The sequence below is a fragment of the Neofelis nebulosa genome, chromosome 2 (genome assembly GCF_028018385.1).
Source record: "Neofelis nebulosa isolate mNeoNeb1 chromosome 2, mNeoNeb1.pri, whole genome shotgun sequence".
In the NCBI taxonomy this organism is placed as follows: domain Eukaryota; kingdom Metazoa; phylum Chordata; class Mammalia; order Carnivora; family Felidae; genus Neofelis; species Neofelis nebulosa.
The window spans coordinates 209,972,503-209,996,699 of record NC_080783.1 but is presented as its reverse complement, the minus strand read 5'-3'; the positions used below and the strand labels follow the sequence as shown (position 1 = coordinate 209,996,699).

Genomic DNA, 24,197 nt, shown 5'->3' with positions numbered 1-24,197 from the left:
GACACGGCCTTGGGACCTGGCGTGGACGATTCCGGGGGTGGGGGCTGCTGTGAGCAGCCGGCAGCCGATACCTAGAGCAGCTGGGGGAATGAGCGCCTGCGTCCTGAAGGGGTCAGGTGGTATCATGGCATCCGTCACAGTGACCTAAAGTGACCACGGGACCCGGATACCTGAGTGATGAGGCAGCCTCACTGAGAAGCCGAGGGGGACCGTCTACACTGAGCAAGCGTGTAGAGAGCCATGGGAGTCCAGGTAAACTAGGCTCGGTTTGGTCAGAAGCCCACTCAGTTATCTTCTCGAGGGCTGCAGGGGTCATGCAGTCGTGCACATCGCAAGAATTTATTGAGCACCTACTATGTCCAGGACGCTTCTGCGGGTGCTGGAGATTCAGTGGTGAACAGGGAGCCCCTGGAGAGGAAGCAGGGTCCACTCTAGATCTCTCCGAGTCCCTTCCATGCCCAGAGGGGTCTCCATCCTCCAGGCCGGGAGCGCTCGTCCTCATGGTGCTCAGAACCCCCACACAAGGCAGGGCTACCCCAGGGCAGTGAGGACGGCAGAGCTCCCAGGCTGTCTGGCTCCAGAGCCCAGAGCCCAGCCCTCAGCGACCCCTCCCTCGTCCGACCATCCCCTCCCTCCAGCCCCCCTCCCGGCCAGCGTGTGTGTGAGCAGACGGGCGGGGAGGTGGGTGGGTGCGGGTGAGTGCATACATGGGCTGTATTTTGCCGCTTTCAGCCCAACCAGAAGGGCCTTGGGGGGGTCTTCCTGGCCAACCCGCTGCCTCCGAGAGCCCCCTAAACAAAGCCACCCCTGGTAGCTACGCTGCATGCTTCCGGCTTCCAAAGAGGGAGGTTTCTCCTTCTCAGTCCTGAATCTAACAAGCCTGGCTGACCGAGCAGTCTCCACTCAGCACCCAGCCTGCGCCCCCTGGGCTGTGACACATGGGTCACCATCACAGCGTTGTGCGTCAGGGCAAAAGCCCGAACCCAAATACGTCTGCAGAGAACGGTGTGGCCCTGCTTGGAGTACTACGGAGCCACGAGCAAGGGTGAGGGTGCTTTTCACGTGCTGCTAGGAAGCACTTCCCTCCGAGTTACACCATCCAGTGCAAACAGCGGGATACGGACCCTGCGGAGCACCCACTGCCGTTTACATAAAAATAAGAGGGAGGGGGAGGATACGGACACGTGTGTGCTTGGTCCCGTGCAGGAGGCGCCCTCTGTTGCAAGCCTCTTTGAACTCGGGCCCATGTGAACGAGGTAGCTGTTCAAGAATAACCCGTAACGGGGGCACCTGGGTGGCTCAGTCGGTTAAGCAGCCGACTTCGGCTCAGGTCACGATCTCGCGGTCCGTGAGTTCAAGCCCCGCGTCGGGCTCTGTGCTGACAGCTCAGAGCCTGGAGCCTGTTTCGGATTCTGTGTCTCCCTCTCTCTGACCCTCCCCTGTTCATGCTCTGTCTCAAAAATAAATGTTAAAAAAAAAAAGAATAACCCGTAACATGAAACGTCAAATGTGGAACGAACACACAGCTTTCAAGTCAGCTGGTGAGTCTCTTGGGCCGGGGAGGAGCTCTTTGCCCAGTGAGCTCAGGGAAGACGGAGAGCAGCTGGCGACCTGGGCTCCGCAGGGGCCCCTCCATTCGCGCGTGCCATCCGGGCCCTCGCTGTGTTCCCTCCGGGAGCGGCTGACACTGCTGTGGACAAGGAGCAATGCCCCCCCCCGCCGCCCCCTCACCACCTGGGGATGGGCCGCACCCCAGACCTGCCGGGCCCAGGCATCTAGAACGTTAACGAGCCTCCCGATCATTTTTGCAACCAGCATGTGGCCTGGGAAACGCTGGTCCAGCGCTTGGCCGGGCTCTGCTCCTCGTTTGCCAGGACAGACACACGCCCGAGAGGCCCCAGAGTCGGGCGATGTTGCCACACGCTGCCATCCTGCCCACGCCCCCCCCCACACCCCACGCCAGCCTCCCAGCGCCCCCCTTGCTCCCAGCTGAAGGCCAGAGACCTGAGCAGCCAGCCGCAGGTGCCCTGGATCTGTGGGAACTGGCTGCCTGATGGATTAGTGACGACGGGGCTCAGACCCCACCCCACCCCCACCCCCCATCGGCAGGTCTCAGTGGAGCAAATCAGTCACACCTGGGCAGCTGCTGAAGCCTTAACAAGGCAGGGGTGGTGGGGGGGGGTGGGCCGGAGAGGCCCTGAGCCCTTAAGAGGGGAGGGCAGGGGTGGGGGGAGACCCCGGGGTTATCTGAGACCGCTGTGCTGAGGGAGGGTTGTCGAACGGGCAGCCACCTTGGAGGCCTTAGGCATGTCCTTCCAGAGCCTCGTCCACCTGTCCCTGGACGGCCCCGTCCATGCCCTCTGCGTGCTGGGTGTGGACATCTGCTTGGATCTCAGTGGGTGAGGAGCTGGCTCCGGGGGTGGGTCTGAGCAGGGAGGCTGGTGCCTGTCCGCCCCCACCCCCCATCCCCAGGACTAGGTCATGTTTCTTCCCCTGTAGGGATCCCTTCCAGCTTAAGCCGCTCCTCCCTCCATGGGTTTATAAATAAGATGCAGCTTTGGTAACTTCTGGAGGCTCAGTGGGAGGGTGCGATCCAGGCTAGAGCCTCCGTGGGAGGGAGAACAGGGCTCCTTGCAGTGGGGGGCGGTGGGAGTGGGGCTGAAGTTGTGTGAGGACCACAAAAGTGCCCTCAGGAGAGAGAGGGTGAGGGGCCGTCCCCTGAGGTTCTTATGCCCTAGAGTCTGTCTCCTGGTCGGGCCCAGCAGGTGTGCCCCGGAGAAATGCAAGTCATTTACCATCAGTGGCTCTCCGGGGGTCTTGGTTGACATCCACAACACGTCCCCGTTAATGACCAAGGAGGAGACGGCCACGACCCGGTGGCCTCTGTCTGATCCCATGGATGTCCTGGTGAAAATGATCTCCCCCAGCTCTGCCCCCGATGGTGACAAGGTAAGTCAGGGGGCGGGAGGTGGGGGAGGGGAATCTCATCTCCCAGGGGAGGGAGCTGACACAGCCCCCGCCCTGGGGGGTCTCCCTCCTGAAAGCTGGTGTTTCCTGGGCCCGGAGTCCGTGACAAACGCAGTGCAGGCGTTCGGTATGACCTTCGATGCCTGTGCCAAACCTGTGAGGTGGGCCCTCGGTGACCCCATTATACAGACAGGCAAACAGACTCACTGGGTGAGGAAGCACCCTGCCCAAGCCAGTGACCCGCAGAACCGGGATTCAAGCTCAAGCACGTCTGTCTTGACCCTGTGTGCTCCTGACCAGATACCCGGCTAGCTTCCCAGCTAGCTGCTTTCAAAGTCTGGCTCAAAGGTTCTAGCAGCAAAACTCAGGTGGGCTTTCTGGCTAAGGCTGCTCTTCTGGGTGTGCAGATCTCAGTGGGACGTAAGAGCTAATGTGTGTTAAGTGCATGATGTGTAATGGGTATCTTGAGTCACGTTTCGAGAGGTCGGCCTGCCCCTCCTCTTCCACACGAGGAAACTGAGGCACAGAAGGACTGCTCTCGACCTAAATGACAGAACCCGAGTGGGGCAGATCTCGAATGTGAGCCCAAGACCGTGCTCTTTCTCCTGGGCATGCTGTCTCCCTAATGCCCCAGTGGTGTCAGCGGGGTGGGAGGGGGGGGATCAGTTCCTTGCAGGGCAGGCTCCTCACGGATTTGGCACTGGCCGTGGGTCTGGGACGGCAGCTGATGGCACCCAGACCACACCCCCTGCCAATTAAGTCAGCCTTTGGGGGCGAGCCCCTGGCTTCTGTGGGTCACAGTTCCCTCCAGGTGACTCCAATGTGAGGTGAGGGCGAGAACACAGGTGAGGCCCGCTCAGGACTAGGGCGCTCGGCCAGCAGAACCTGCTGGAGGGGTCCGCTGGTAATTGACCGATGACAGGAGGGTGGTACACACCCTCTTCCGTGCTCTGTGCCCAGGGCTGGCGACTCCCTAGGAAGTGGGTGGCATGCTTGAGGGCAGCGTGGCTCACAGGTGACATCCAGGGCTGCGATCTATCCTGGCTGAGCCCGGAGGACCTGAGCAGCGTTCTCTGCCCGGGGGCTCAGCCTCCAGAACCATCAGGAGTGGCCCGCTGGGGAGACGCTAGACCTTGGAGGACCTAAATTTCCATTTGGGAACAGGTGATGGGTCACAGGCACGAAAGCATGGCCCCAGCTACTGGTTCGTTCTCTGGTTTGTCACGAAGCTCTGTGGTCCAGGCCACCGGTGGCCAAAGGGCAGGTCTTCGTCTAAAGTAGAAAGGCCCCCCCCACCCCACCCCCACCCCCCCGGAAACAGTCTGGTGCAGGATGTGGGAAAGACCGAGTTCCGATTCCAGTCCCCACCCTGGGTGTCCTGCTTCCTTTTGAGTAGTTTGACGGTTGGGGGATGCTTGACCTCTGGAGCCAGGCGGCCTGGAACTTCAACCTTGTGCTGCCACTTCCTAGTTGAGCGCTGTAGGGCCGAGTGCCTTGGTCTCTCTGACCTTGGGGTAGAGCCCACCTGCGTGGGGTGTGGTGGGGCCACCGTGTGGAAGTGCCTGGTGGGGTCGTGGCAGGTTTTAGACGGGACTGTGACCCTGCCCCAGCTCCCAGATGTTGGAAGCTGTAAGAGGAGACCAAAGTCGAGTGGCTGAACTTGGGTACTTAGCCGAAGTCCTGTTCCTGTCCCCTCCCCTCCCGTGGGTTCTGGCTGCTGTCTCCACAGGTTCTGGTCTCCTACTATCTGCCTGATGAGGAAGCCCCAGTGGCCACGGCTGTGCTCTGCCTCACTGGCATTGGTGAGTATGTTCCCACCCCAGACAGGGAGCAGAGGGGCTCTCCCGGCAACAGGGTGTCTCCCGTGGGTCCTGGAGGGGTTCACTCGACATGCCTGTTCACACGGTCCCTCAGAGCTCAGTCACTGCTGGCCTTGTTCTCGGAGAGCAGACCTGGGGGTTTCCCTGGGCTTCCTCGTTTTCCATACCTACTCGTGGCCGGCGCCTGCCTCCCGCCTCCCCGGGTACCACTGTTGGTAGGTCCGGTGATTGGTTCATGCTCCCATTCGATCCTTCCCCCTCTCATTCAGAACCTTCCTTCAGCAACTTGCTGCCATAGGAAGCCACTCCCCTTTCTCCACTCTGCTGGATCATTCCAGAACAAGCTATCCTAACCCCCCCCCTTTTTTTTTTTTAAAATATCTATTTTTGAGAGAGAGGGAGAGACAGAGCACCAGCAGGGGAGGGGCAAAGAAAGAGGGAGACCCAGAATCCGAAGCAGGCTCCGGGCTCTGAGCTGTCGGCACAGAGCCCGACGGTGGGGCTCGAACTCCTGAACCTCAAGGTCGTGACCTGAGCTGAAGTCGGATGCTTAACCGACGGAGCCACCCAGGCGCCCTGCCATCCCATCCATTCATTTAATGGGAGCAGGCTGTATGCCTATTCTCCTTAAGGAACAAGATGTAACTAACCTGTGCTCTCTGAGATCTGATTCTGTGTCCTCTTCGAGCTCCACTCCCCTAGCTCTGCACCCCCTGTCTGTCTGTCTTTGTCAAGTCCGACCCCCCGCTGCCCTTAGGAAGGACCTGAACGACCTCTGCTTCACTAAGCCCAGTAGTCTGCTCTGTCTTCCCCTGCCTTGACCTGACAGCAGCCTTAATACAACCGGTTACCCTTTGACACTTTCTACTTGAAACCTTTTCGGGGACCCTGCGCTCTGTTTCCTTCCTACCCAGCCGGCTGTTCCTTCTCGGGTCCTTTTTGCTGGATCCTTTATCACCCAGCCGCCCACCCCAGCCTGGTGGGAGTGCCTCAGGCTCAGGCAGCAGGTCACATGGCTCTGCAGTGAGGATCCCCCCCCCCCAAACTCTTCCGGCCACGCATCTCCCGCCAACTTGACCCCTGTATCTGCTGACCCAGTGTTCCTTCCTTCCTGTCTAACCAAGGTCTCCAACTTTTAATCTATCCCAAATGGAACTGGCTTTACTTCCGGGGAAGGTGGCGGAGTAGGAGGACCCAAACTGAACTCGTTCTCTCTCCCTCCAGCGCCTCCCTTGCTGACGGTCTTCCCATCACCGTGGACCATGGTCCGTGCTTCTAGCTGGTCAGGCCCCAACCCTGGATGTCCCCCTTCCTTCTCCCCTCTGCCCACGTCAATCCCCGTACCTTGCTGCCGTTTCCTCAAAGCTGGCTGGAATGCGGCCACAGGCCACTTGGACGTTGTTGGCTGGTCCAAGCCACCCTCCTCTTGCTTGGGTCCCTGCGTGGGTTCCCTGTCTCATCCTTGCCATTCTACAGGTCCACCCCTGACCTGGCCCCCAGAGCGGTGAGTCTCCAGAAGGCTATCTGATAAGGTCTCCGGGGATCAAAGCCTTCTGTTGCTTCTGCGTACCCGGGTCAGAGCTGGCCTCCCTGCCACCCAGGTTTTGTGGGCGCCCAGGGCACCCTGGCCGCTTGACTTTTGACCTTGCCGCTTGGCACCTCCTCTTCTAATTGCTTTTCCCTAAACATGGACACTGATCACTTTTATGCCTCCTTCGGGCCTCTGTTCACGTTTCAATTTGGGAGACTCCTCTGATGACCTAAAACTAAAGCCTATCCCTCCACCTGCTCCCCTGTTTCCTATGGCATTTCTACCATCGGGCAGGATGTGCATTTTACTTCCGTCTTCACCCTTGCCGGGGGGGGGTGGGGGGGGGAGTTGTGTATGCGCACGCTCACACGCTCTTCCCTAAGACTGAAGATGACGAGGTTCATAGTATCTGGTCCCTGAGCATCCATACCAGGTGCTAAGTGTATGTGGCCATTGCGGTCTGTTTTCGTGGCCCTGATGTTCCGGTCGGGACCTAGCACATCAGATGGGAGCTGTGCATAAAAACAGCCAGGGTAAAGGCACACGGTGGCCAGTGGGTGGCGGGAGGGGTACAAGGTGGAGCATGTAGAAACTGTACGAGGAGCCTCGGTGGTGATCTTTGGGCAGAGCCTGGATCTTGAAGTTCTGAGAGGCTTGGAATCGCCACGTATGGAGCCTTTCCTAAGTCTGAGAGTGCCAAGAGCTTTCCAGAAGGCTGGAGAGCGGGCCCTCTAGGTAGGCGTCACCTGGGTAGAGGCCAAGTGGCACGAGATCGCATCAGGACCACGGTGGAATCGTTCTGGGGGTTGCCGGGAGGTTGGGGGAGACGCCCAGATACCGGTCCTCTCCAGGCTTGCTCACGGGAGGCGGTCGGCCTCTGAGGAGCTTTCTTCTTCGAAGCTGGCAGCATGCCCGGGAGGTGGGGCATCGCTGATCCCTGGCCCCAGCTTCGGGCAGCGCTGGGATCACCTACCGCCTCGAGGCTCCACCCGGCAGGTCTAGGTGGTGGTGGTGAATTTCCCTCTCGTTTCAGTGGTCTCCCTAGACGTGGACATCTACCGCAGCGGGCAAGTCGAGGTGGCCAGTGACAAGCAGGCTAAGGTGAGGCTGCCCGGGGAAGGGCGTGGGCCCACAGACTCTCTCTGGATTTGCTAACGCCTCTGAAGTCCCGTTCCTGCAATACAGTCAGAGCTGATCCCGTCCATTTCTAGCTCTGCCCCCAAAACGAAAACGTCTGGGGACGCTGGCCCCCCATCCTAGCCTGGTTGTGTGGTTACCTGGGACTGGCCCCTCTGCACGGGACGGGTCTCCTCTCGTCCGCCTGTATCCCTGCTCCCCCGGCACTGAGACCAGGCAGGGAGCTGTGACCCACATCCAGCTTCCTCCCTCCCTCTCGACTCGCTCCCTCTCGACTCGCTCCCCTGACCTCACCCTCTCCTATTAAGCACTTGTGTTGGCAAAGAGGTCCCTGTCCCCCTGGAGAAAGTCTTGGCTCTGCTCCTGATGTGTGTGTGGGGGGGTGTCTGGGAAGCAGGATTTACCCGGCTTCCTCCTGAATCAGCATTCCTGTTACGTTTGCAGAAAAACTGGGTCTGGGGACCCAGTGGCTGGGGTGCCATCCTGCTTGTGAACTGCAGCCCTACCGACAAGGGCCAGAGCATGGACAAGAAGACCACGAGGGTGTTCTTTCCCGAGGGTAAGAACTGGCCTCTCGCTGTCCTGGGACCCCTGCCACCTTTGCTTCGTGGCACCGAGCTTTCCCTGGGATTTCATTGCCACAGCCCTCAGCAAACGCAGATTCTAGGTTGAGGTCCCCCTCTGAGCCTAAACCGTGTCTGTCTGTCTGTCTCTCTTTTAATGTTTATTCTTGAGAGCGAGGGCACAAGCAGGGAAGGGGCGGAGAGAGAGAGGGAGACACAGAATCTGTAACAGGCTCCAGGCCCTGAGATCGCCATGTAGAGCCCGACACGGGGCTTGAACTCACGAACCAGGAGATCGCGACCTGAGCCCATCAGGATGCTTAACTGAGCCACCCAGACGCCCTGCGCCTAAAGTCTCGACTTATCAGAGGCTTGAAGTTTATAGTGAGGAGGAAAGAAGCCACCTGGCCCCGTGGGTCCTTGATACTGGATAACAAACTATTTCCTGGCCACAGACTTGAGCGTGTTAACTTCCCTGGTCTCATTCTCCCTATCTGTAAAACAGCTGGCTTCACAAAGTAGTTGAGTCTAAGTGAACACACACGAGGGGTATGCGAGCATCTCCCTAAAAACCCTCTCGTGACCTGGGGCAGGATCCCTGCCTGCCTTAGGCAAAAGCAGTCTTGGATCTGGTCCTCTCCTGAGGTCGGGGCCAACGTTCTAGGTCTTGGCGGTATAAAGGGGTGCCCTGGTTCTCACCAAGGCTGGAGGGGAACCCACACGGAACTGGCCGTGCCAGGCCCTATTCTTGGTGTTTGTGGGGGCCGTGCACTCCCCCCAACCGCGTGGGGTGAATGCTGTCCTAACTCAAAGCGGACCCCAAGGCTGGCCGGTTGCCTGTGGCCACGCGGGGAGCAAGTAGCCGAGACCTACGGCAGGGCCGGGCCAGAGCGGGAGCCCCGAGGTCCCCGGCGCTCCGATCCACGAGCCCCAACCGTGGGCCTTACTCCCTCCACCTCTGGAGCGCTGGCCTGCAGAGGCCCCTCCACCTTTTACCTTGTCTTTTGCCCAGAGATCAAGAGTCTGTCCCAGATGACCCTGAATGTTCAAGGGCCCAGCTGCACTTTAAAGAAATACCGGCTGGTTCTCCACACCTCCAAGGAAGAGGCAGAGAAGGCAAGAGTCTACCGGCCCCAAAGTGAGTGTTCTGGCACCAGCTCTGGCTTTGCCCATGTTTCCATCGTGCCGGGAGCAGCTGCGGCCACGTCGCTCTCAGCAGGCCTGCTGGGACCTAGGGCTGCTGGGACCTAGGGCTGCTGGTCGGGGCCTGGTGTGGCCACACGTGTGTCCCGGGGACTCTCTGGCTGCCACTTCCAAAGACTAAGTCTGTACACATGGGTGAGTCACCCACGTGGCCCCCAAGCCACCTTCCCCCAGTGGGGGTGACGATTGTGCCCACCCCATGGGGTTTCCGCAGCTGGAGGGGAGCAATGCATACTGGCCCCATGTCCTCAGATCAGATAAGCTCTTCTGCCAGCTGCCTCTTCCAGAAGAGTCTGTCTTCCCTCCTCTTCCAAGAGCCCACCGTATGAAGTCTCTAGAACTCAGAGGCCAAGGAGCGGAGTAGCACGTGCTAGCATGTTTGCCCAGGCACCACGCCCCACCCCACCCAGCCGGAGCCCTTGCAGCCTGGAAGGCGGGTGGCACATCCCTGTCCTATAGGGAAAGGCCGCCCATGTCGGTTGTACGCGGTCCTTCCCCACGTGGGCTGGGAGTGAGCCGTAGACCCGTGGGTGTAAGCCTGGTTTGGGCCACGAGGACTGCTCTGCCCGGGGCTGCCCGCCGAGTGTGGATGACGGAGGCAGTGATCCGTGTAGCCCGCTGAACATGGACTCCATCCTCTGTGTCAGGCTGTCAGGGTCTTACTGAAGTTTCTGTTTGGTTGTCGAAGGACGCCTGGCTGGCCAGGTTGGTAGAGCCTACGACCCTCGATCTTGTGGTCAGGCGTTGGAGCCCCATGTCGGGGGGAGAGATGAAGGCGTTTTGTTTTGTTTTTAAAGCCTTCACGAATCCAGGGGGAACCGGGCGCGAGGCTGGCTCAGTCAGTGGAGCGTGTGACTCGTGATTGCGGGGTTGCGAGTCTGAGCCCCACCCTGGGAGCGGAGCTCAGTTTTTTTAAAAATGCATTTAAAACCTACCGGGCAGGGGTACCCAGCATGCGGCGTTTTCACGAACCCTTAGGGGATTCTGCAGCAGGCTCCAGTGGGAGAACCACGGCTCTCTCTCTATAAGCTAGAGCAAAGGAGTCCGAGGAGGAACTTCTGGAGAAAATCAACAGCCAGAGCTGAAGTTCTAGAAACCAAGGGAAGGAAGCCTTGCGTGGGGGCCATGATCCACCATGGCTGATGGTGTCGCTGATCAAATCGATGGTACAAAAAAATCTGTTTTCAAAACGACCATCATTCGCGATCTGCTAAGAGCCGTGGGGCCAGGAGCCACGGCAAAGTGGGCAGGCCGTGGGTCTACGGCCGAGGACTCTGCCATAAAGGGGACCTTGTGGAGGTAGTGACTGGGAGGCTGGGGTGGGGGGATGTCTGAAGACAGCAGAACGCAGCACACCCGTGCGGGTAGCACTGACCCAGCGGAGGGGAGGGAGCGCATCTAAGGATGAGACTATGAGAATCGGGAGCCCTCCTGGACGGGAGGGGGACACCAGTGTCTAGTGGGGTGGTGTCCAGGGTGACTCAGGTTTGGTCCTCTCCCAATAGGGGAGAGGTTTGGTCCTCTCCCAATAGGGGGGTCTTTTCAGCATGGTGGCTCCTCTGGCTGCGTGGGTGCAAGAGAGCTTTATTTTTCTCTTTATTTTTGAGCGCGAGAAGAGTGCAAGCAGAGGGAGGGGCAGAGAGCGAGGGAGACACAGGAATCAAGAGTCAGGTGCTTAACCGACGGACTCACCCAGGCGCCCCCAAGACAGCTTGATGGATCTGGCTTAACCAGAGTTGAGGTCTTGGTGTGGGAGTGGATGGCGTGTGCAAGGGAGTGGGTTTAGCCATGGTTCCCGGAATGTGTGTGTGGGGGGGGATGAAAAGAGGAATCGGCAGTAGGCAGGGTGGGGACCGGGTTGAAGGATTGCAGAGGTTGGGGTCTAGGTGAGCTAAAAAGACAGGAAGGTGCCAACAAGCTGTGCGGAGGTGATGTCCGGGCCGTGAGCGTGGAGATTGGCATCTGGGGCGGCACAGAGCCTTGCGACGAGTCTGTGCTTGAAATAGTCCACGGAGGAGGCTGAGGGGGGCAGTCGGGCGCAGAACGCAAGGAGCCGGTGTCCTCATCCGCGAGCGTGTCCTTCCACGGGACGAGGATTCTTACGGGATGAAGAAGTGGGCTGGAAGGTTCGAAGAACAGACCCCGTGGTACACGGAAGGTAGGAGAACAAGCACAGCTCAGATCAGCGTTGACTCTGCGTGCTGGGGCTCTCGCTCTGGAAGGACGCGTTCGCTCCCTGCTCTCGAAGCCTGCTAGGGGTAGACAGCCAGAGGCCAAGCAGGGGCGGGGGGGGGGGGGGGTGGCTTGAGGTCAAGGGTAGTGGAGCGGAGAACGGAGTGCGAACAGAGCAGGAAGGCACCTGTCTGGGTCGTGAGGCACCTTTTCCTCCCTCCTCACCCGGCTCACGCGGGTGGCGGTCACAGCACCTGCCTCAAAGGGTAGGAGGGTGCGTGGGCGTCCATGGGCACCCAGGATGGACCCTCTCGCTCCAGCACTCCGTGGGGAGTCCCCTTTGGGTGCAGCGGCCATGGGGAGCCCAGGGCCCTGGTGCAGCGGGAGGTTCCGGGCCCGCAGAGGCGGCTGTCGGGTGCCACGTGGTGGCCGGAACAATCCGGTGTGTGCGGTTGGGAACCCCGTGGGGCTCGAGCACACCAGCTGTGAACCTCTGCATCCAGTCAAAAGGGCTGTGCTGGGCAGCTTCGGGGGTCCCTCCCACCCACCCTGTCTAGGCTGGCCGCCTCCAGGCCTGGCTCCGGGGCAGCGAAGGAGCCTTCGGTTGGACCAGAGAGGCAGGGGGCCCCGGGAGCGTTCCCAGCCGGAGCTGTCCGGCCGGCACAGCCCGTAAGTGGCCGGCGGCAGGAGAAGCCGGAGCACCCGGGGCCGGCAGCTGCGGTCAGTGCCCGTAAGGTTTTCTTGCAGACCTACCAGTAGTCTGGAGGAGCACGGCCCCTACGCAGGCCACGGCAGTGCCGTGACCCAGAGCGAGAGGCCAGTGAGCTGGAGCCGTGCCTGTGCCCCGGGGGATGGCAGTGGCCACAGCGGCCCTCTGCTGGCACGTTGGAACCGGAGGCCAAGGCAGCCGGCACCTGCCGTGCGTGAGGTCTGCACGGGATGCGGTGCCCGGGTCGTTCAGGGCCTCGGTGGCCACAGTAAACCTAGAGTGGGATTCCCTGGGCCTGGGGTCTGTCGAGAGGCTCTACGGAGGAGCAGCTGCCGTCAGAGCGGGGCGGTCACAGGGGGGAAGGGGGTCAGAAGTAGGAGAATAGTGGCGAGGAAGTCAGGTAGGGAAGCCTGGCGGCCTCCGGTCAGGGAGGGGGACCTCTGGAAACGGAGAACGAACAGATCGGGGATCGGATTAACCAGAGACAACCACAGGGTACGGTCAACTTCTCTCTCTCTCTCTCTCTCTCTCTCTCTCTCTCTCTCTCTCTTCCGTGCGTGGCTTTTATTTCACAACCTGAGAAGCCGGAAGGAGGTGGGCTCCACACAGCTGATGGGAACTTTCCTTGGCTTCTCAGGAAGCCCTTGGAGCCCAGCCAACAGGCCGTTCTCACGGACGCCTTCCTAGTGCTTCCGTCCGACTTTGCAGACGAGGCTGCCAGGCTCACCTTTGCCCCTTTAAGGCTTTTTAGGATCTCTTCCCCGAAGGGGGTCAAAGGGGAGAACCACCTCCCGTGAGCCTTTACCTTGGACCGAGCGCCTTGAAGACAGCCGTCCTCCTCTGAGCCCCAGCCCTCGAGGTGTGACAGGGCTTTGAGAGCAGCGTCTGGGGGGCCCTCGTTCGCGAACAAATGCTCGTTTGTGACCTCCTGCACGGTCGCCACAACTGCGGGCACAGAAAAGCCGGCTCGGCTCCCGTTCTCCTGGGGCTGGGAGCGCCTTGTCCCTCTGACCAGAGGAACGAGCCGGTACCCTGACCGTCGGATGTGGAGACCGGCACTAGGCTACGTCAGCAGCTGGCCTGTCCCTTCTCTCCTCCTCAGAAGACAGCTCGAGCACCTTTGAGGTACTGCTGGGGCCTGGCCAGCACACCTACACCTTTGCCCCCCTCGAGAACCACCTGAAGGAAACCTTCTACGTCGAAGCTGCGGAATTCCCATCTGCCGACTTCTCGGGCCTGATTTCCTACTCGGTCTCCCTGGTGCAAGAATCTCCAGACCCGGTACGTCCCCCGAGTAGACCAGCAGCCCCCGCACCGGGGACTATGGGGGAAGGTAGCCCCCTGCACCTCAAGGTGGGCAGGGGCAGGGGAAGGCCAGGCTCAGCAAGGGAGAGCGCGGGTTTCCTGCCGCCTTTGGGAGAAGGCCGCGGGGGATGGGTGAGGGCCGGAGGCGGGTTGAGCTGGGTGGCTGGCAGCGTGCAGGGGTGCTGGGGGAGGGTGGATTCCGCACAGGGTCACTGACGGGACCGTGTCTGATGTTTCAGTCCATTCCAGAGACCCTGGTATACAAAGACACCGTGGTATTCCGGGTGGCCCCTTGTGTCTTCATTCCCAGCACGCAGATGCCTCTAGAGGTCTACCTGTGCAGGTAAGAGGCCCTTGGGTGCCTGTGTCCTGTGCTTTCCGTAAGTGGTACTCTTTTCTGTGTCTGCGTGGTGACGGGGGTAAAAAGGACTAGAGACTTCTCCCCGGCCAAGTGAGATCCTTCTGCCTGAACTGCCCAGTCCTATCCCCAGGACCCCCCTCCCCCCCAAAAGTCCCGTTTAAATGTGCATGATGCTAGGGACGGAGTAGTGGATGTGACAGTCCCTCCCCCGTCCTGGGGAGACAGCGGCACGACTTCAGGTGGCGTCCTGGGTTGGCAAGCAGGGTGAAGGACATAGAGAGGTAAGGACAGGTGTGTGCTCCGGGGACAGCCAGGGGACCTGGAGGGCTGGGAGAGAGCAGGTAGGAGAGGACCCGGCCACGGCAGCAGGGCCTCCTGGGCTGTGACAGACCCCAAATGTGGTGGTTTAAAGTCCACTTTCTCCCGCCCGGATGCCCACGGGTAGGAGGGCAACATCGTTCTCACGGTTTCTCAGGGGCCCCAGCTCTGTTCAGTCTTGCGGTGACACCTTCCCCCGCCTGCCGGGCACTTCCGAGCTCCATCCTCTAGGAGAGCAGAAGAGACAAAGCCCAGGCAAAGCTGTCACTTGTCGCTGCTGAGGCCTGGAAGTCTCCTAACCCGCTTCTCGTGTGCTCATTGGCCTGCAGAGGGCCGCGCCTGACCACGGGGAAGCCAGGACAGGGAGAAGGGGGCCAAGGACCCGGGCTGGTAAAACGGATGGGAAACCATCAACGGTCCTGTGTGTACAATCGCTCCAGCCATATGGAAAACCAGGGGTCCCAGCAGAAGGCAGGGACGAGTACAGCCACTGCAATGGCACAGGCCGGACATAGGACACAGCAGTGGCTCAGGCCAGCGGGTGGGAGCACAGCAGTTGACTCAGGGGTGTACTGAAGGTAGACTTCCCCACCCCACCCCACCCCACCCCATCCCATCCCTGCCCCGACCAGGTTAGCTGATGCACAGGCTACAGAGAAAGGAGACTGTGCCCTGAGTTTGGGGTCTGCAGTAAGGCGAATGGTGGTGTCCTTGCTGTGACATGGGGTGGAATGGGTGCTTTGGTTCTGGTGACTTGAACCTGGAGGCACCTGTTGGGTTTCTAAGCTTCTGGAGCTCAAGGGACCGTCTTGGAAGCTTGAGACCAGTCCGGGCGGGCCTGGCAGGTGGAGGATGTTCAAGGCCACGGGCCTGGCCACGCCCAGCTGAGGAGCAAGTGCGCGCCGGAGAGCTGGCCGAGCAGTGAGCTCTGGAGGGATCGAACACTTTGCTCTGGACAAGAATCTAGCAAAGGCAACCGCGAAGGAAGAGAAGCTCGATTAAAAACCAGGAGGGTGGAGACCCAGGCGTTAAGGGAGGCGGAGATACCAGGTGAAACCCCAAGAGGAAGAGAGGAGACGCCATCGGGTTTGGCAAGATGCAGGGCACCTGCTGTGCAGCAAGAAACCCTGAACGGTGGGTGCGGAAGGACTGAAGGACGACGGGAAGGTTGGACTTAGCAAAACTCCAAAGGAAATGGTCTGAACGGGGAAAGCAAGAAGGGGGGTGGCGGGGAGGGGCAAGGGAAGGCCATTTTTTTTTAAGGTGGGAAACCAAGAACAATACGGCTGGAATGATCCAGCAGAGAAGAATCTACCAGGAGGGAAAAGGCCGCTCCAGGAACCGAGCTGGCAGGACGTGTCCACGGGTCTGGTACAAGGACCGCTTGCCCACAGCTCCAGGAGGGAGAACAGAGCAAAGGGACTGGGGATGTCCCAGGATGGCCGTCCAGTGCTAAGGACCAGGTTCGGCTGTCACCAGGGGCTTTGCTCCAGCTGTCTTCAGTGACTGGAGTTCTAGGGAAGAAGAAAATACGGAACTGGGCTAACTGGGGGTGGGGGTGGGGGGTGGGGTTCTGCTGCGTGAGTCAGCCCCAAGCACAGGGGCGAGGGTTTAAGGATGACGATCCTAGACTCCAAGCCAACTGAGGAGAAAGGTCAAGAACCTCAGACAGCAGCTGAGGACCAGAGGTCCCAGCGAGGGCGAGCCGGAAATGGAGGCGGCAAAACCTGGTGGATGCCGGAGTGAGATCTTGGAGGTGGTGCAAGTGCCCCCGTGTGGTACCTCCTGGCGAGGGGGATCTCTACCTCCTCTGCGCCCAGGGGGCGGAATGGAAATAGGCTTTCTGTGGGGGTGGGGGTGCTTCCACGGAATAGGGCTCTCCAGAGGAATGCCTTTCAGAATAAAAAAGGAAGAGCTTAAGGGATTTTGCTGACGACAGATCCCCAGACCCCAGACCCCAGATCCTTCTACTTTGTCTTTGGAGATTGACGTTCACTACATAAGCGGCATCTGCTGAAAGCCTGGTCTCCTAGCACTCTCCCGCGGAGGAGGTATGCAGGCACAGCGTGACCCAGCTTAGCCGCCGGCCTGCGATTACACCTCCTTCCCCCAGCACGCATCCGCAGACTGTTCCGGGCCTTGCCAGGGGTGCCCGTCGGGTTTCTGAGCTCCCTGCAGCCTTGTCTGTGTTGACCTAAGAAATCGGTTCTTGGGGAGCATGGAAGAACAAAGCAGGTCTTGGGCGTGGGAAGTGTCAGAATTGAGACTCTAGCCCAGTTCCGACAGTATGACCTTGCTGGCGTTCAACTCCTGACGATCTGTCTGTAAAATGAGCGGTCTTAATGCGTGCCTCAGACATTACTGTGTGTCTCCAACGAGGAATGTCATGGTCCCGTAAGCCTGCTGCTGTGCACGACAGCGCTAAGACCCCAGGGTCTACCCCCACCCCCACCCGCCATGCAAATGTGACCACCTCGTTGGCCCTCCCAAGGGGGCGCTGAGCTGCTTGGCTTCTTGGGAGAAAAATCCAGCCTCCTCTGGGTAGACTGAGGTGAGAGAGCCTGGGGCAGGGGTCGAAGGCACGCGCGGGGTGTGACTGCAGGGCGGGGACAAAGCAGGGTCCTAGGGAACCAGAGCAGGGACCGACGCGGGCATTTCCTGACCCGACTCCGCCGTGCGCCGAGTGCTGCTAAGCGAGACACGGTAAGCACTGGCTGGTGCTCCAGGAGGCAGGAGAGGGCCGCTCTGCTCACCTTGTGGCCGGAGGCGTCCTCTCTCCTGACCAGAAAGAGGTGCCCCACCCCCGGCCCTGGGGCAGCGAGGCCGTGACCGGAGTCTTGAAGGCTTCCCCCAGGGTTGGCTTCTCTCCCTGGCAGAGAGCTGCAGGTCGAAGGTTTTGTGAACACGGTGATGGAGCTGAGCGAGAAGAGTAACAGCCAAGTGGCATCTGTCTACGAGGACCCCAATCGCCTGGGCAGGTGGCTCCAGGTAAACCCCGCCCCCCCCCCCCATGCCCCTGGGGCAACCCACTCTCTTCCCATTCGAGAACGCACAGAACACCCGGGTGCTAACGGGTCTGGCACGTTCACATGTTGGCGGTTAGAGCAGGGCTCCCCGCTTCAGCGTCCAGCTCGACCTGGCAGGACCCCGAGGTCCGGCGCTCTGCTCCCCACGAGCAGCCGAGTGATGACCCTAGGCCGGGCATCGATCCGAGTGCTGGAGATAAAGCAGAATGGGCCAGATCGTGCCCGGCTCTAGCAAGGACACAGGACTCTCTAAGTCTTGTGAAGATGATGCCATAGGGAGTCTCTAGACAGTCGGGAAAACCTTCAAATTCAGGAAACTGAGCTGGCCAGACAAAGATTGGGGGTAGGTGCTAGATTAGACATCAGGGCTCTTTGGGCAGAGGCACAGCTGATGTGAAGGTCCGAACGTGGACATGTACTTGGAGGGTTTGGAGAACAGAAGGGCTGGGGTGGTGGGGGGTGGGGGGTGGGGGGTGGGGGCTGGATCAAAGCGACAAGGTCCGAGGTAGGGAAGAGCCAGATCCTATATTAGGGACCTTTTTTTAAAGCCAAGGTTAAGGGGCAGAAACAAGTTCACAATGAGATGGGAGGGCCTCGAGAGTGAAGTGTTCTGATTTAGGTTTTGAAAAGTCCCTTCTGGCTGAGAAATACAGAACTGGCCTTAGGAAGGGGCAAGAACCAAAGAGAACTGGCTGCAGGGCAACTGCAGTAACTTGGGGGCGAGGACGTGGCGGTTTCCCCTGACCGGTGCCAGAGAGGAGCTCCCCCTCCCCGCCCCGTCCCCACGACATGACATGAAACGAGGCTTGTTCGTGGACGGGGTGCGGAAGGTGGGAGGAGGGATCTGAGGTGACTCTGGCTTTAAACGTGACGAGTAGGAGAATGGGTCTGGGCCAGCCCCAGAGAAGGGGATGCCTGAGCTGGGTGTCGAGGGCCGAGCAGGAGTGGGCGGAAGGGGTTCCCGTTGCGCCCCTTCTTAGAGGTGGCCTGGGTGCGGGAAGCATTGTGACTGGCAGGCCAATAACACAGGCAGGAAAACTGGCCGAGGGAGCAGGGAGAACTCAACTCCTTTTCCCGTCTCCTCCAGGACGAGATGGCCTTCTGTTACACCCAGGCTCCCCACAAGACGCTCTCCTTTGTCCTCGACACCCCTCGGGCCCTCACGCTGGAAGATTTCCCCATGAAATACTCACTGGTGTGGGGCTCAGTTTGGCTGATCTGAACTCGGTCCAACCTGTCGGACCTGGCGGCTGCCTGGAAGTGATGGGGTGCCGAGGGGGAGGTCCCAAGTGGCCTCCTGGGGAAGGGGCGGGGAGGTGGGAATCTACCTGAAAGTCTGGATTAGGGGCAAGACTGGGGCCTAAAGCCCGTCCTTCCTAACACCCCTGCCCCACTGGGTCTCCTTCCAGAGCCCAGGGGTCGGTTACGTGATCCAGTGCACCCAGGACCACAGGGTGGCCAGCATGGATTCCATTGGGAACCTGATGGTGTCCCCACCTGTCAAGGTGGGAGGGAAAGAATACCCCCTAGGCAGGATCCTCATTGGCAGCTGCTTTTACCCCAGGTGAGGCACGAGGCCAGGTGGTGGCCTCTTGGAAGGGAACTTCCACACGACTCGGCAGATCATCTGCTCGGGGACATTCTTAACACTGCCCAGAAAGGATTTTTGAGCCCTTGGTTGTCCTAGGAGACCCCGGGTAGAAAAAGCAGACAAACTTCATCCTTTTGATTCCAGGGTTTAAATTAGAAGGATGCTGAATTTGGTTGGCCTAGTGACCTCTAGGGGCTTCCTCCCACAAGATGTATGGACTTCTTGGTGGCCGTTAATCGACATCCAGGAGATACTTGTGTCCCAGGGGTCAGAATTTCTCGAGCTTGAATCCTCTGGCGTCCGTCCTGAGTTGGGCCGGAGTAAGAGATTCTTAGCCCATTGTTTATGGACCGGTCACTTGAGCCCAAGGGTCAGAGCAGCCAGTTAGCAGAAGGGGAGCCTGATGGCTGATGAGAACCCGAGAAAGCAGAATGACCATGTAGAGGTATGGGCCAAGGGTGTGAAGGCCCCTCTCCCAAAAGTGGGGGGGGGGGGGGCGGGGGGGATGTAGACCAGGTCCTAACTGAGCCACTGCTGTAGCCCAAGGGGAGTAGGTGGTGGCCTAAACCACACCATGTTGGCTCAGGGGCCGTTCCTTCCGTCTTCCCCTCAGCAAGGAGGGCCGAGACATGAGCAAGGCCCTCCGGGACTTCCTCTACGCCCAGCAAGTCCAGGCCCCGGTGGAGCTCTTCTCGGATTGGCTGATGGTCGGCCACATAGACGAGTTCATGTGCTTTATCCCCACACAGGACAAGAGTGAGGGCGAAAAGGTCTGGTGGGGGTGGGGGTGGGGGTGTAGGGGTGGAGAGGGGGGCCTCCCACCTTTTAAAGCCCCTTGGAAGCTTCTGGGGAGGAAGCTAGCTCGCATCTGACCCTGGTTCTCTTTCCAGGGCTTCCGGCTGCTCCTGGCCAGCCCCAGCTCCTGCTACAGGCTGTTTGAGGAGAAACAGAGAGAGGGCTACGGAGACGTGACTCTGTTTGAGGAGGTCAGAGAGGATCAGCTCCTCTCCAACGGTAAGGAGAGCCCCTTGGCACTGGGGCAGAGGCCAGCTCCTTCTCTCCCAGGGGTCCTTCCCAGAGGGCCGATTTTCCTCTGTTCCTCCTGCTTGAAAGAGCCTCAGGAAAGCGTAAAAGCCTAACCTGTACCACGGAACATCTGGTTCTGTCTCGGGGCATACAGACCAGGCAGCCAGAAGTCCTAAGGTGGCTGAGGGGTGGCTGGAGTATATGCAAAGAGGACTCTGGGGGACGGCAGGGGGAGGCAAAACCAGGCACTACCAACGCTCCTGTCTGGATCCACTCAGGGAATGTGGAGTTAGGTGCCTGGGCGTTGGGAGTTCAGGGGTCCCCTGGTCACCCCTGTGGAAAACCTCAGTGGACAGACAGAGATAACGTCACTGGTGCACAGCATTTCTGTTCTAAATGCTGAGGGAATCCAGAGAGGGGGTTGCTGGGAGGTTCTCTAGACCTTTGCTACCCTAAGTGCAGCTTCAGTGTCGGGCGGGGGTACTTGTTCTAGAAATGCAGAATTTCAGCTCCGCCCTCCCCCGCCCAGATCTGGTGAATCAACCTTTGGGGTGGGGCCCAGGAATCACACGGTCCTAGAAGCACTTCTAGAAGGTGACATCCAGGAAGTGTGAACCACGAATCACACACCACACGCAATGACTTTGTGTTACCTCAGCTGGGGACTGGAACTGGGCATCCCTTTCCTAAAGACAAAGCCGTGGGGGAGCAGAGTAAATAATCTGGTCAAGGTCATGCGTTGTTCAGGTCAAGTGATGCATGGAGCTGCCCAGGTGAGGGGTGAGTGGGGGCTCAAGTCACTTGCTCACCTGCTCCGGCTGCCTCCCCAGGGCCCAAGGGGCTGGTGGCAGTGAAAGCCCTCCCTGGGTTTTCATGGACCTGATGTCAGTCCCCAGATGGGACATGTGGCCTTAGATTGGTCTTCGGAGACTGGCCGGGCCATCTGTCATGGTCACCGGGGCAACGATATACCCAGTTAGCTGGGCCCGGGAGGCCGGCCTGTCCCTGAAGGCATCGTTCCCTGGCCTACAGCCTGCCCACCCGCTCCTTTTTCCTACAGGGAGGGAGGCCAATACCATCCATCAACTTCTAGCTGATGAAAACATGAGAAAGCAGAACGAATATGTGGAGGTACGGGCCAAGGGTGTGAAGGCCCCTCTCCAAAAAGCGGGGGGAGGTAGACCAGGTCCTAACTGAGCAGCTTACTATAGCCCAAGCATCAAGAAAGACACTATGATCCTGGAGATCACCGAGCAACTGAGGAGAGCGAGGTGTAAGAGGCCAGGTGCAAACCTAAGCCATGAGTTGGGGGACTGGATTTTATCCCAAGGCCTGTTCTCTCTGCCACTCAAGTTGCCCCGTGTCTGACCAGAAAATGAAGGAGACCCCATCCCCGAATCCCCTAAGAATTTAGCTCCAAATTCAAGAGATTTGGACTGAGGGCCATCTCCATGCTTCAAGTGGCCCATGAGTGCTGTTCTGGGTCACTCAGCACCTCGGGTCTCAAGGTGTGAACCCCTGGCTGTGGGGAGAAGAGTTTCCCAGAAGAGATCATCCAACTGTCTGGGTGGGGCGGGGGGAAGCAGAGGCCTGGGGGAGGCCACGGGCTTGCCCAAGGTCACAGGATCAGCCCAAACAGCGTTGCCCACTGGCTCCTCACGGCTCCTAGTGGAGGGGTATTCCGAGCCTCCGTGCAGCGGGGGCCGACCTTTGCTAAACAGGGAAGGCCTCTTGGTACAGCACGGTGGGAACCGCATCTCAGCCCTGGGGACTCCTATCCTGAGGGTGGAGGTCACAAACCCTATGCCTAGACCTGGGAAACAGGTGGTCAGAGAGAGGAAGTGCCCCCAAGGACAGGGGCAGCGCAACTGCTCACATCCCTTAAGGAAGAAGCAGGGTTCCTGCCAAGGCAGGACTTCCTCTTTGCCTGACCTTCCCCGGAGCCTCCACTCTGGCCAGGACTGTGGGCCCTTTGGCCTTCATGCTACAGAATTAGGACCGGTGGCTGTCCCGCCCAGCCCAGCCCAGCCCAGCTGTGGGATCCTGGCCTTTCCTCTGAGCCCCACCGCCCCTCAGAAAGGGAACCGTGTGCACGGTTATCAGGGGGCGGGCAGGCCACGAAAGGCTCCCAGCACGGGGTGAGCGATGAAGACAAGATGGCGGCAGAGTCGGGCCAATACCCCGGGCTCCTCAATTCCCCACGAACTGCCCTCTGCCGACCCGCAGAAGTGCATTAACCTGAACCGTGACATCGTGAAGAAGGAGCTGGGCCTGGCCGAGAGGGACATCATCGACATCCCGCAGCTCTTCTGCCTGGAGCAGCTGACGAACGTCCCCTCCGACCAGCAGACGGGGAAGTTCTACGCGAGGCCGTACTTCCCTGACCTGGTGAGGAGCGTCGGGGGTGGGCCGGGGAGGGGGTCCGTTCCGCCCACTCTGGCTGGTCTCCTGACGTCCGTGGTGCTGGACCAGAGGCACGGGCACGGCAGACAGCGGTGCCTGAGAAGAAGGGAGGTGGGAGCTCCTCTCTCCCTCCTCAGGTAGGGAACGCCCCTGACGTGAGCAGGTCCCAGACCGGGCGACTGGCTAAGCAGTGACTATAGGCCAGGCCCTGGGCTCATCCCCAAAGTTGGAAGAAGGGAGTTGTGTACCCCCCCCACCCCCAAGTCTTAGGGACACGGGCCCTGCATTCATCAGTCACACACGGGTAGCTTTTAATTTCACACCACCAGTGTGGCCCTCTGGGCATGACACAGGCTCCTGGGAGCAGGCAGGGGTGAAGGTTGGGGGGGGGGGGAGTGCCTTTGGGGAAAAGAGGCTGCGATTGAGGAAACGAGAAGTGGACAGAAGTCAACCGCCAGAGCCGGTTGGGGAGGGCATTCCAGGAGAGGCACCAAGACTACGGTGTGAAGGAGACCTCACGCCCGGTGTAAGAGAAATACAACAGAGGAAGGAACCGGGGAGGTCTGCAGAGGCAGGCCTTGGCGAGCCAGGGTTTCGGTTTCGCCGAAACACGGCTGGGCCGTAGGAGGGCTAGGCAAAGGGGAGTTGGATTTTGCGGAGGGTGATTGGTGATGTCTGCAGGGGGCAGCGCCTACAGCGAGGTGCCCTGTGTGGGCTGCTGGAGGTCTAGCCCTGACCACAGAGGCAGCTGCGTTTCCCTGTTAGGGGGTGGGGCCTTCCTCCATGGCTCCGACACCCTACCTAGGCCTTGTCCCTCCTGTCTGACAGCTGCAGATGATGGTGATGGGCAAAAATCTGGGCATCCCCAAGCCTTTTGGGCCCCAGATCAAGGGTACCTGCTGCCTGGAAAAAAAGATCTGCCAGTTGCTAGAGCCCCTGGGCTTCCAGTGCACCTTCATTGATGACTTTGACTGCTACCTGACTGAAGTCGGGGACTTCTGTGCCTGTGCCAGCATCCGCCGGGTGCCCTTTGCCTTCAAATGGTGGAGGATGGTACCAGAGCCCCAGGCCTAGCGTGCCAGCCCTGCCCCAGCGGGAACGGCCCATGCCTCACCGTTCACCAGCATCAGGATCCCCTGCCTCTTTGGGAGGTACCGCACCCCTTCCTTACCTGTCCACCCTGTCCCGCAGTATCCAGAGCGACAGCCAACACTGCCAGCCTGAACCCCTCAGAAAACGGTCTTCAGCTAAGAACCCATTAAAGTTCGAGCTGTTCTGAATGCATTTTGGCAGCAGCTGCCTTGTTTTGAGGAAGGGGTAACAGCGAAGGGACTCCTGGGGCAGGCTCTCCCACCTGGGGGGGGGGGGGGTGGCAGGGACAAGGCTGCCCTCTCCCTCCTCCCCGCCCCTTCCCCCCCCCCCCATCCCTGTCTTTGCAGTGGGCCAGGGCTGGACGCAAACTATTGGGGAGTTTTCTCAGACCAGCTAATCTACCTGCTTGAGCCGTGAGCGTCTCCTGGCTCGGGGAAGGGAGGAGGGCTCCTCGGCAGGTCTGGCAGGAGGAGCTGTGGGGTGCGGGGAGGGATTGGGCCTTGTGGGCAGCTGGCTTCAGCGGGGATCGCTGGGGCCCGAGGGACAGGCTACAGCAGGGGCAGGCCTGGGGGACCTCTCATGATGCCTGAAGTGTCCCGGAGACAGAAAATGCCTACCCTGGCCTCCAAAGCCCCCTGGGTTGGTGGCACAAAGATGCCATTAAACCTCAGAGGAGTGTTTACTTTACCAACCACTGCTGCTCCCACCCTGCCCCTCCTCGGGCTGACGGGAAGCTCCACTGGAAAGGGGGCAATGCCTGTATGTGTGTGCGTGTTGGGGGTGCTGCTCTCAGGACACAGGGGATCAGCCTGGGCACACCAGGAAGTGCCTGGGGCCTCTGCAGACCTGCCTGGCTCCTCAGTGCCCCCTGGTGGACACTTGGCTGCCAGCCAGGGGCCCACGCGGGGCCCGGAGGGGCACATTTTCAACCAGGGCTTGTGGGACACTAGGGCTCAGGCTCCCCTAGGAACGG

At 60.0% G+C, this 24,197-nt stretch overlaps 1 protein-coding gene across 1 annotated transcript; it reads left to right on the top strand.

Moving 5' to 3' along the window:
• The first annotated feature begins 2,279 nt into the window (after window positions 1-2,279).
• On the top strand, window positions 2,280-23,416 carry PADI6 (peptidyl arginine deiminase 6). Its single transcript, XM_058718915.1, has 16 exons — window positions 2,280-2,399; window positions 2,766-2,949; window positions 4,697-4,769; window positions 7,352-7,419; window positions 7,900-8,014; window positions 9,031-9,156; window positions 13,205-13,383; window positions 13,647-13,750; window positions 16,963-17,074; window positions 18,200-18,307; window positions 18,522-18,676; window positions 19,317-19,473; window positions 19,594-19,717; window positions 20,790-20,860; window positions 21,956-22,117; window positions 22,961-23,416. The coding sequence occupies exons 1-16, from the start codon at window positions 2,308-2,310 to the stop codon at window positions 23,204-23,206; spliced, it is 2,076 nt and encodes a 691-aa protein (XP_058574898.1). The 5' UTR covers window positions 2,280-2,307; the 3' UTR covers window positions 23,207-23,416.
• The last annotated feature ends 781 nt before the right edge of the window (window positions 23,417-24,197 follow it).

Coding starts and splice junctions, on each gene's coding strand:
- PADI6 (XM_058718915.1), top strand. CDS start 2,308: ATGTCCTTCCAGAGCCTCGTCCACCTGTCCCTGGACGGCCCCGTCCAT. Junction 9,157..13,204: donor AAGAGTCTACCGGCCCCAAA/GTGAGTGTTCTG, acceptor TCTCCTCCTCAG/AAGACAGCTCGAGCACCTTT. Junction 18,677..19,316: donor GGCAGCTGCTTTTACCCCAG/GTGAGGCACGAG, acceptor TCTTCCCCTCAG/CAAGGAGGGCCGAGACATGA.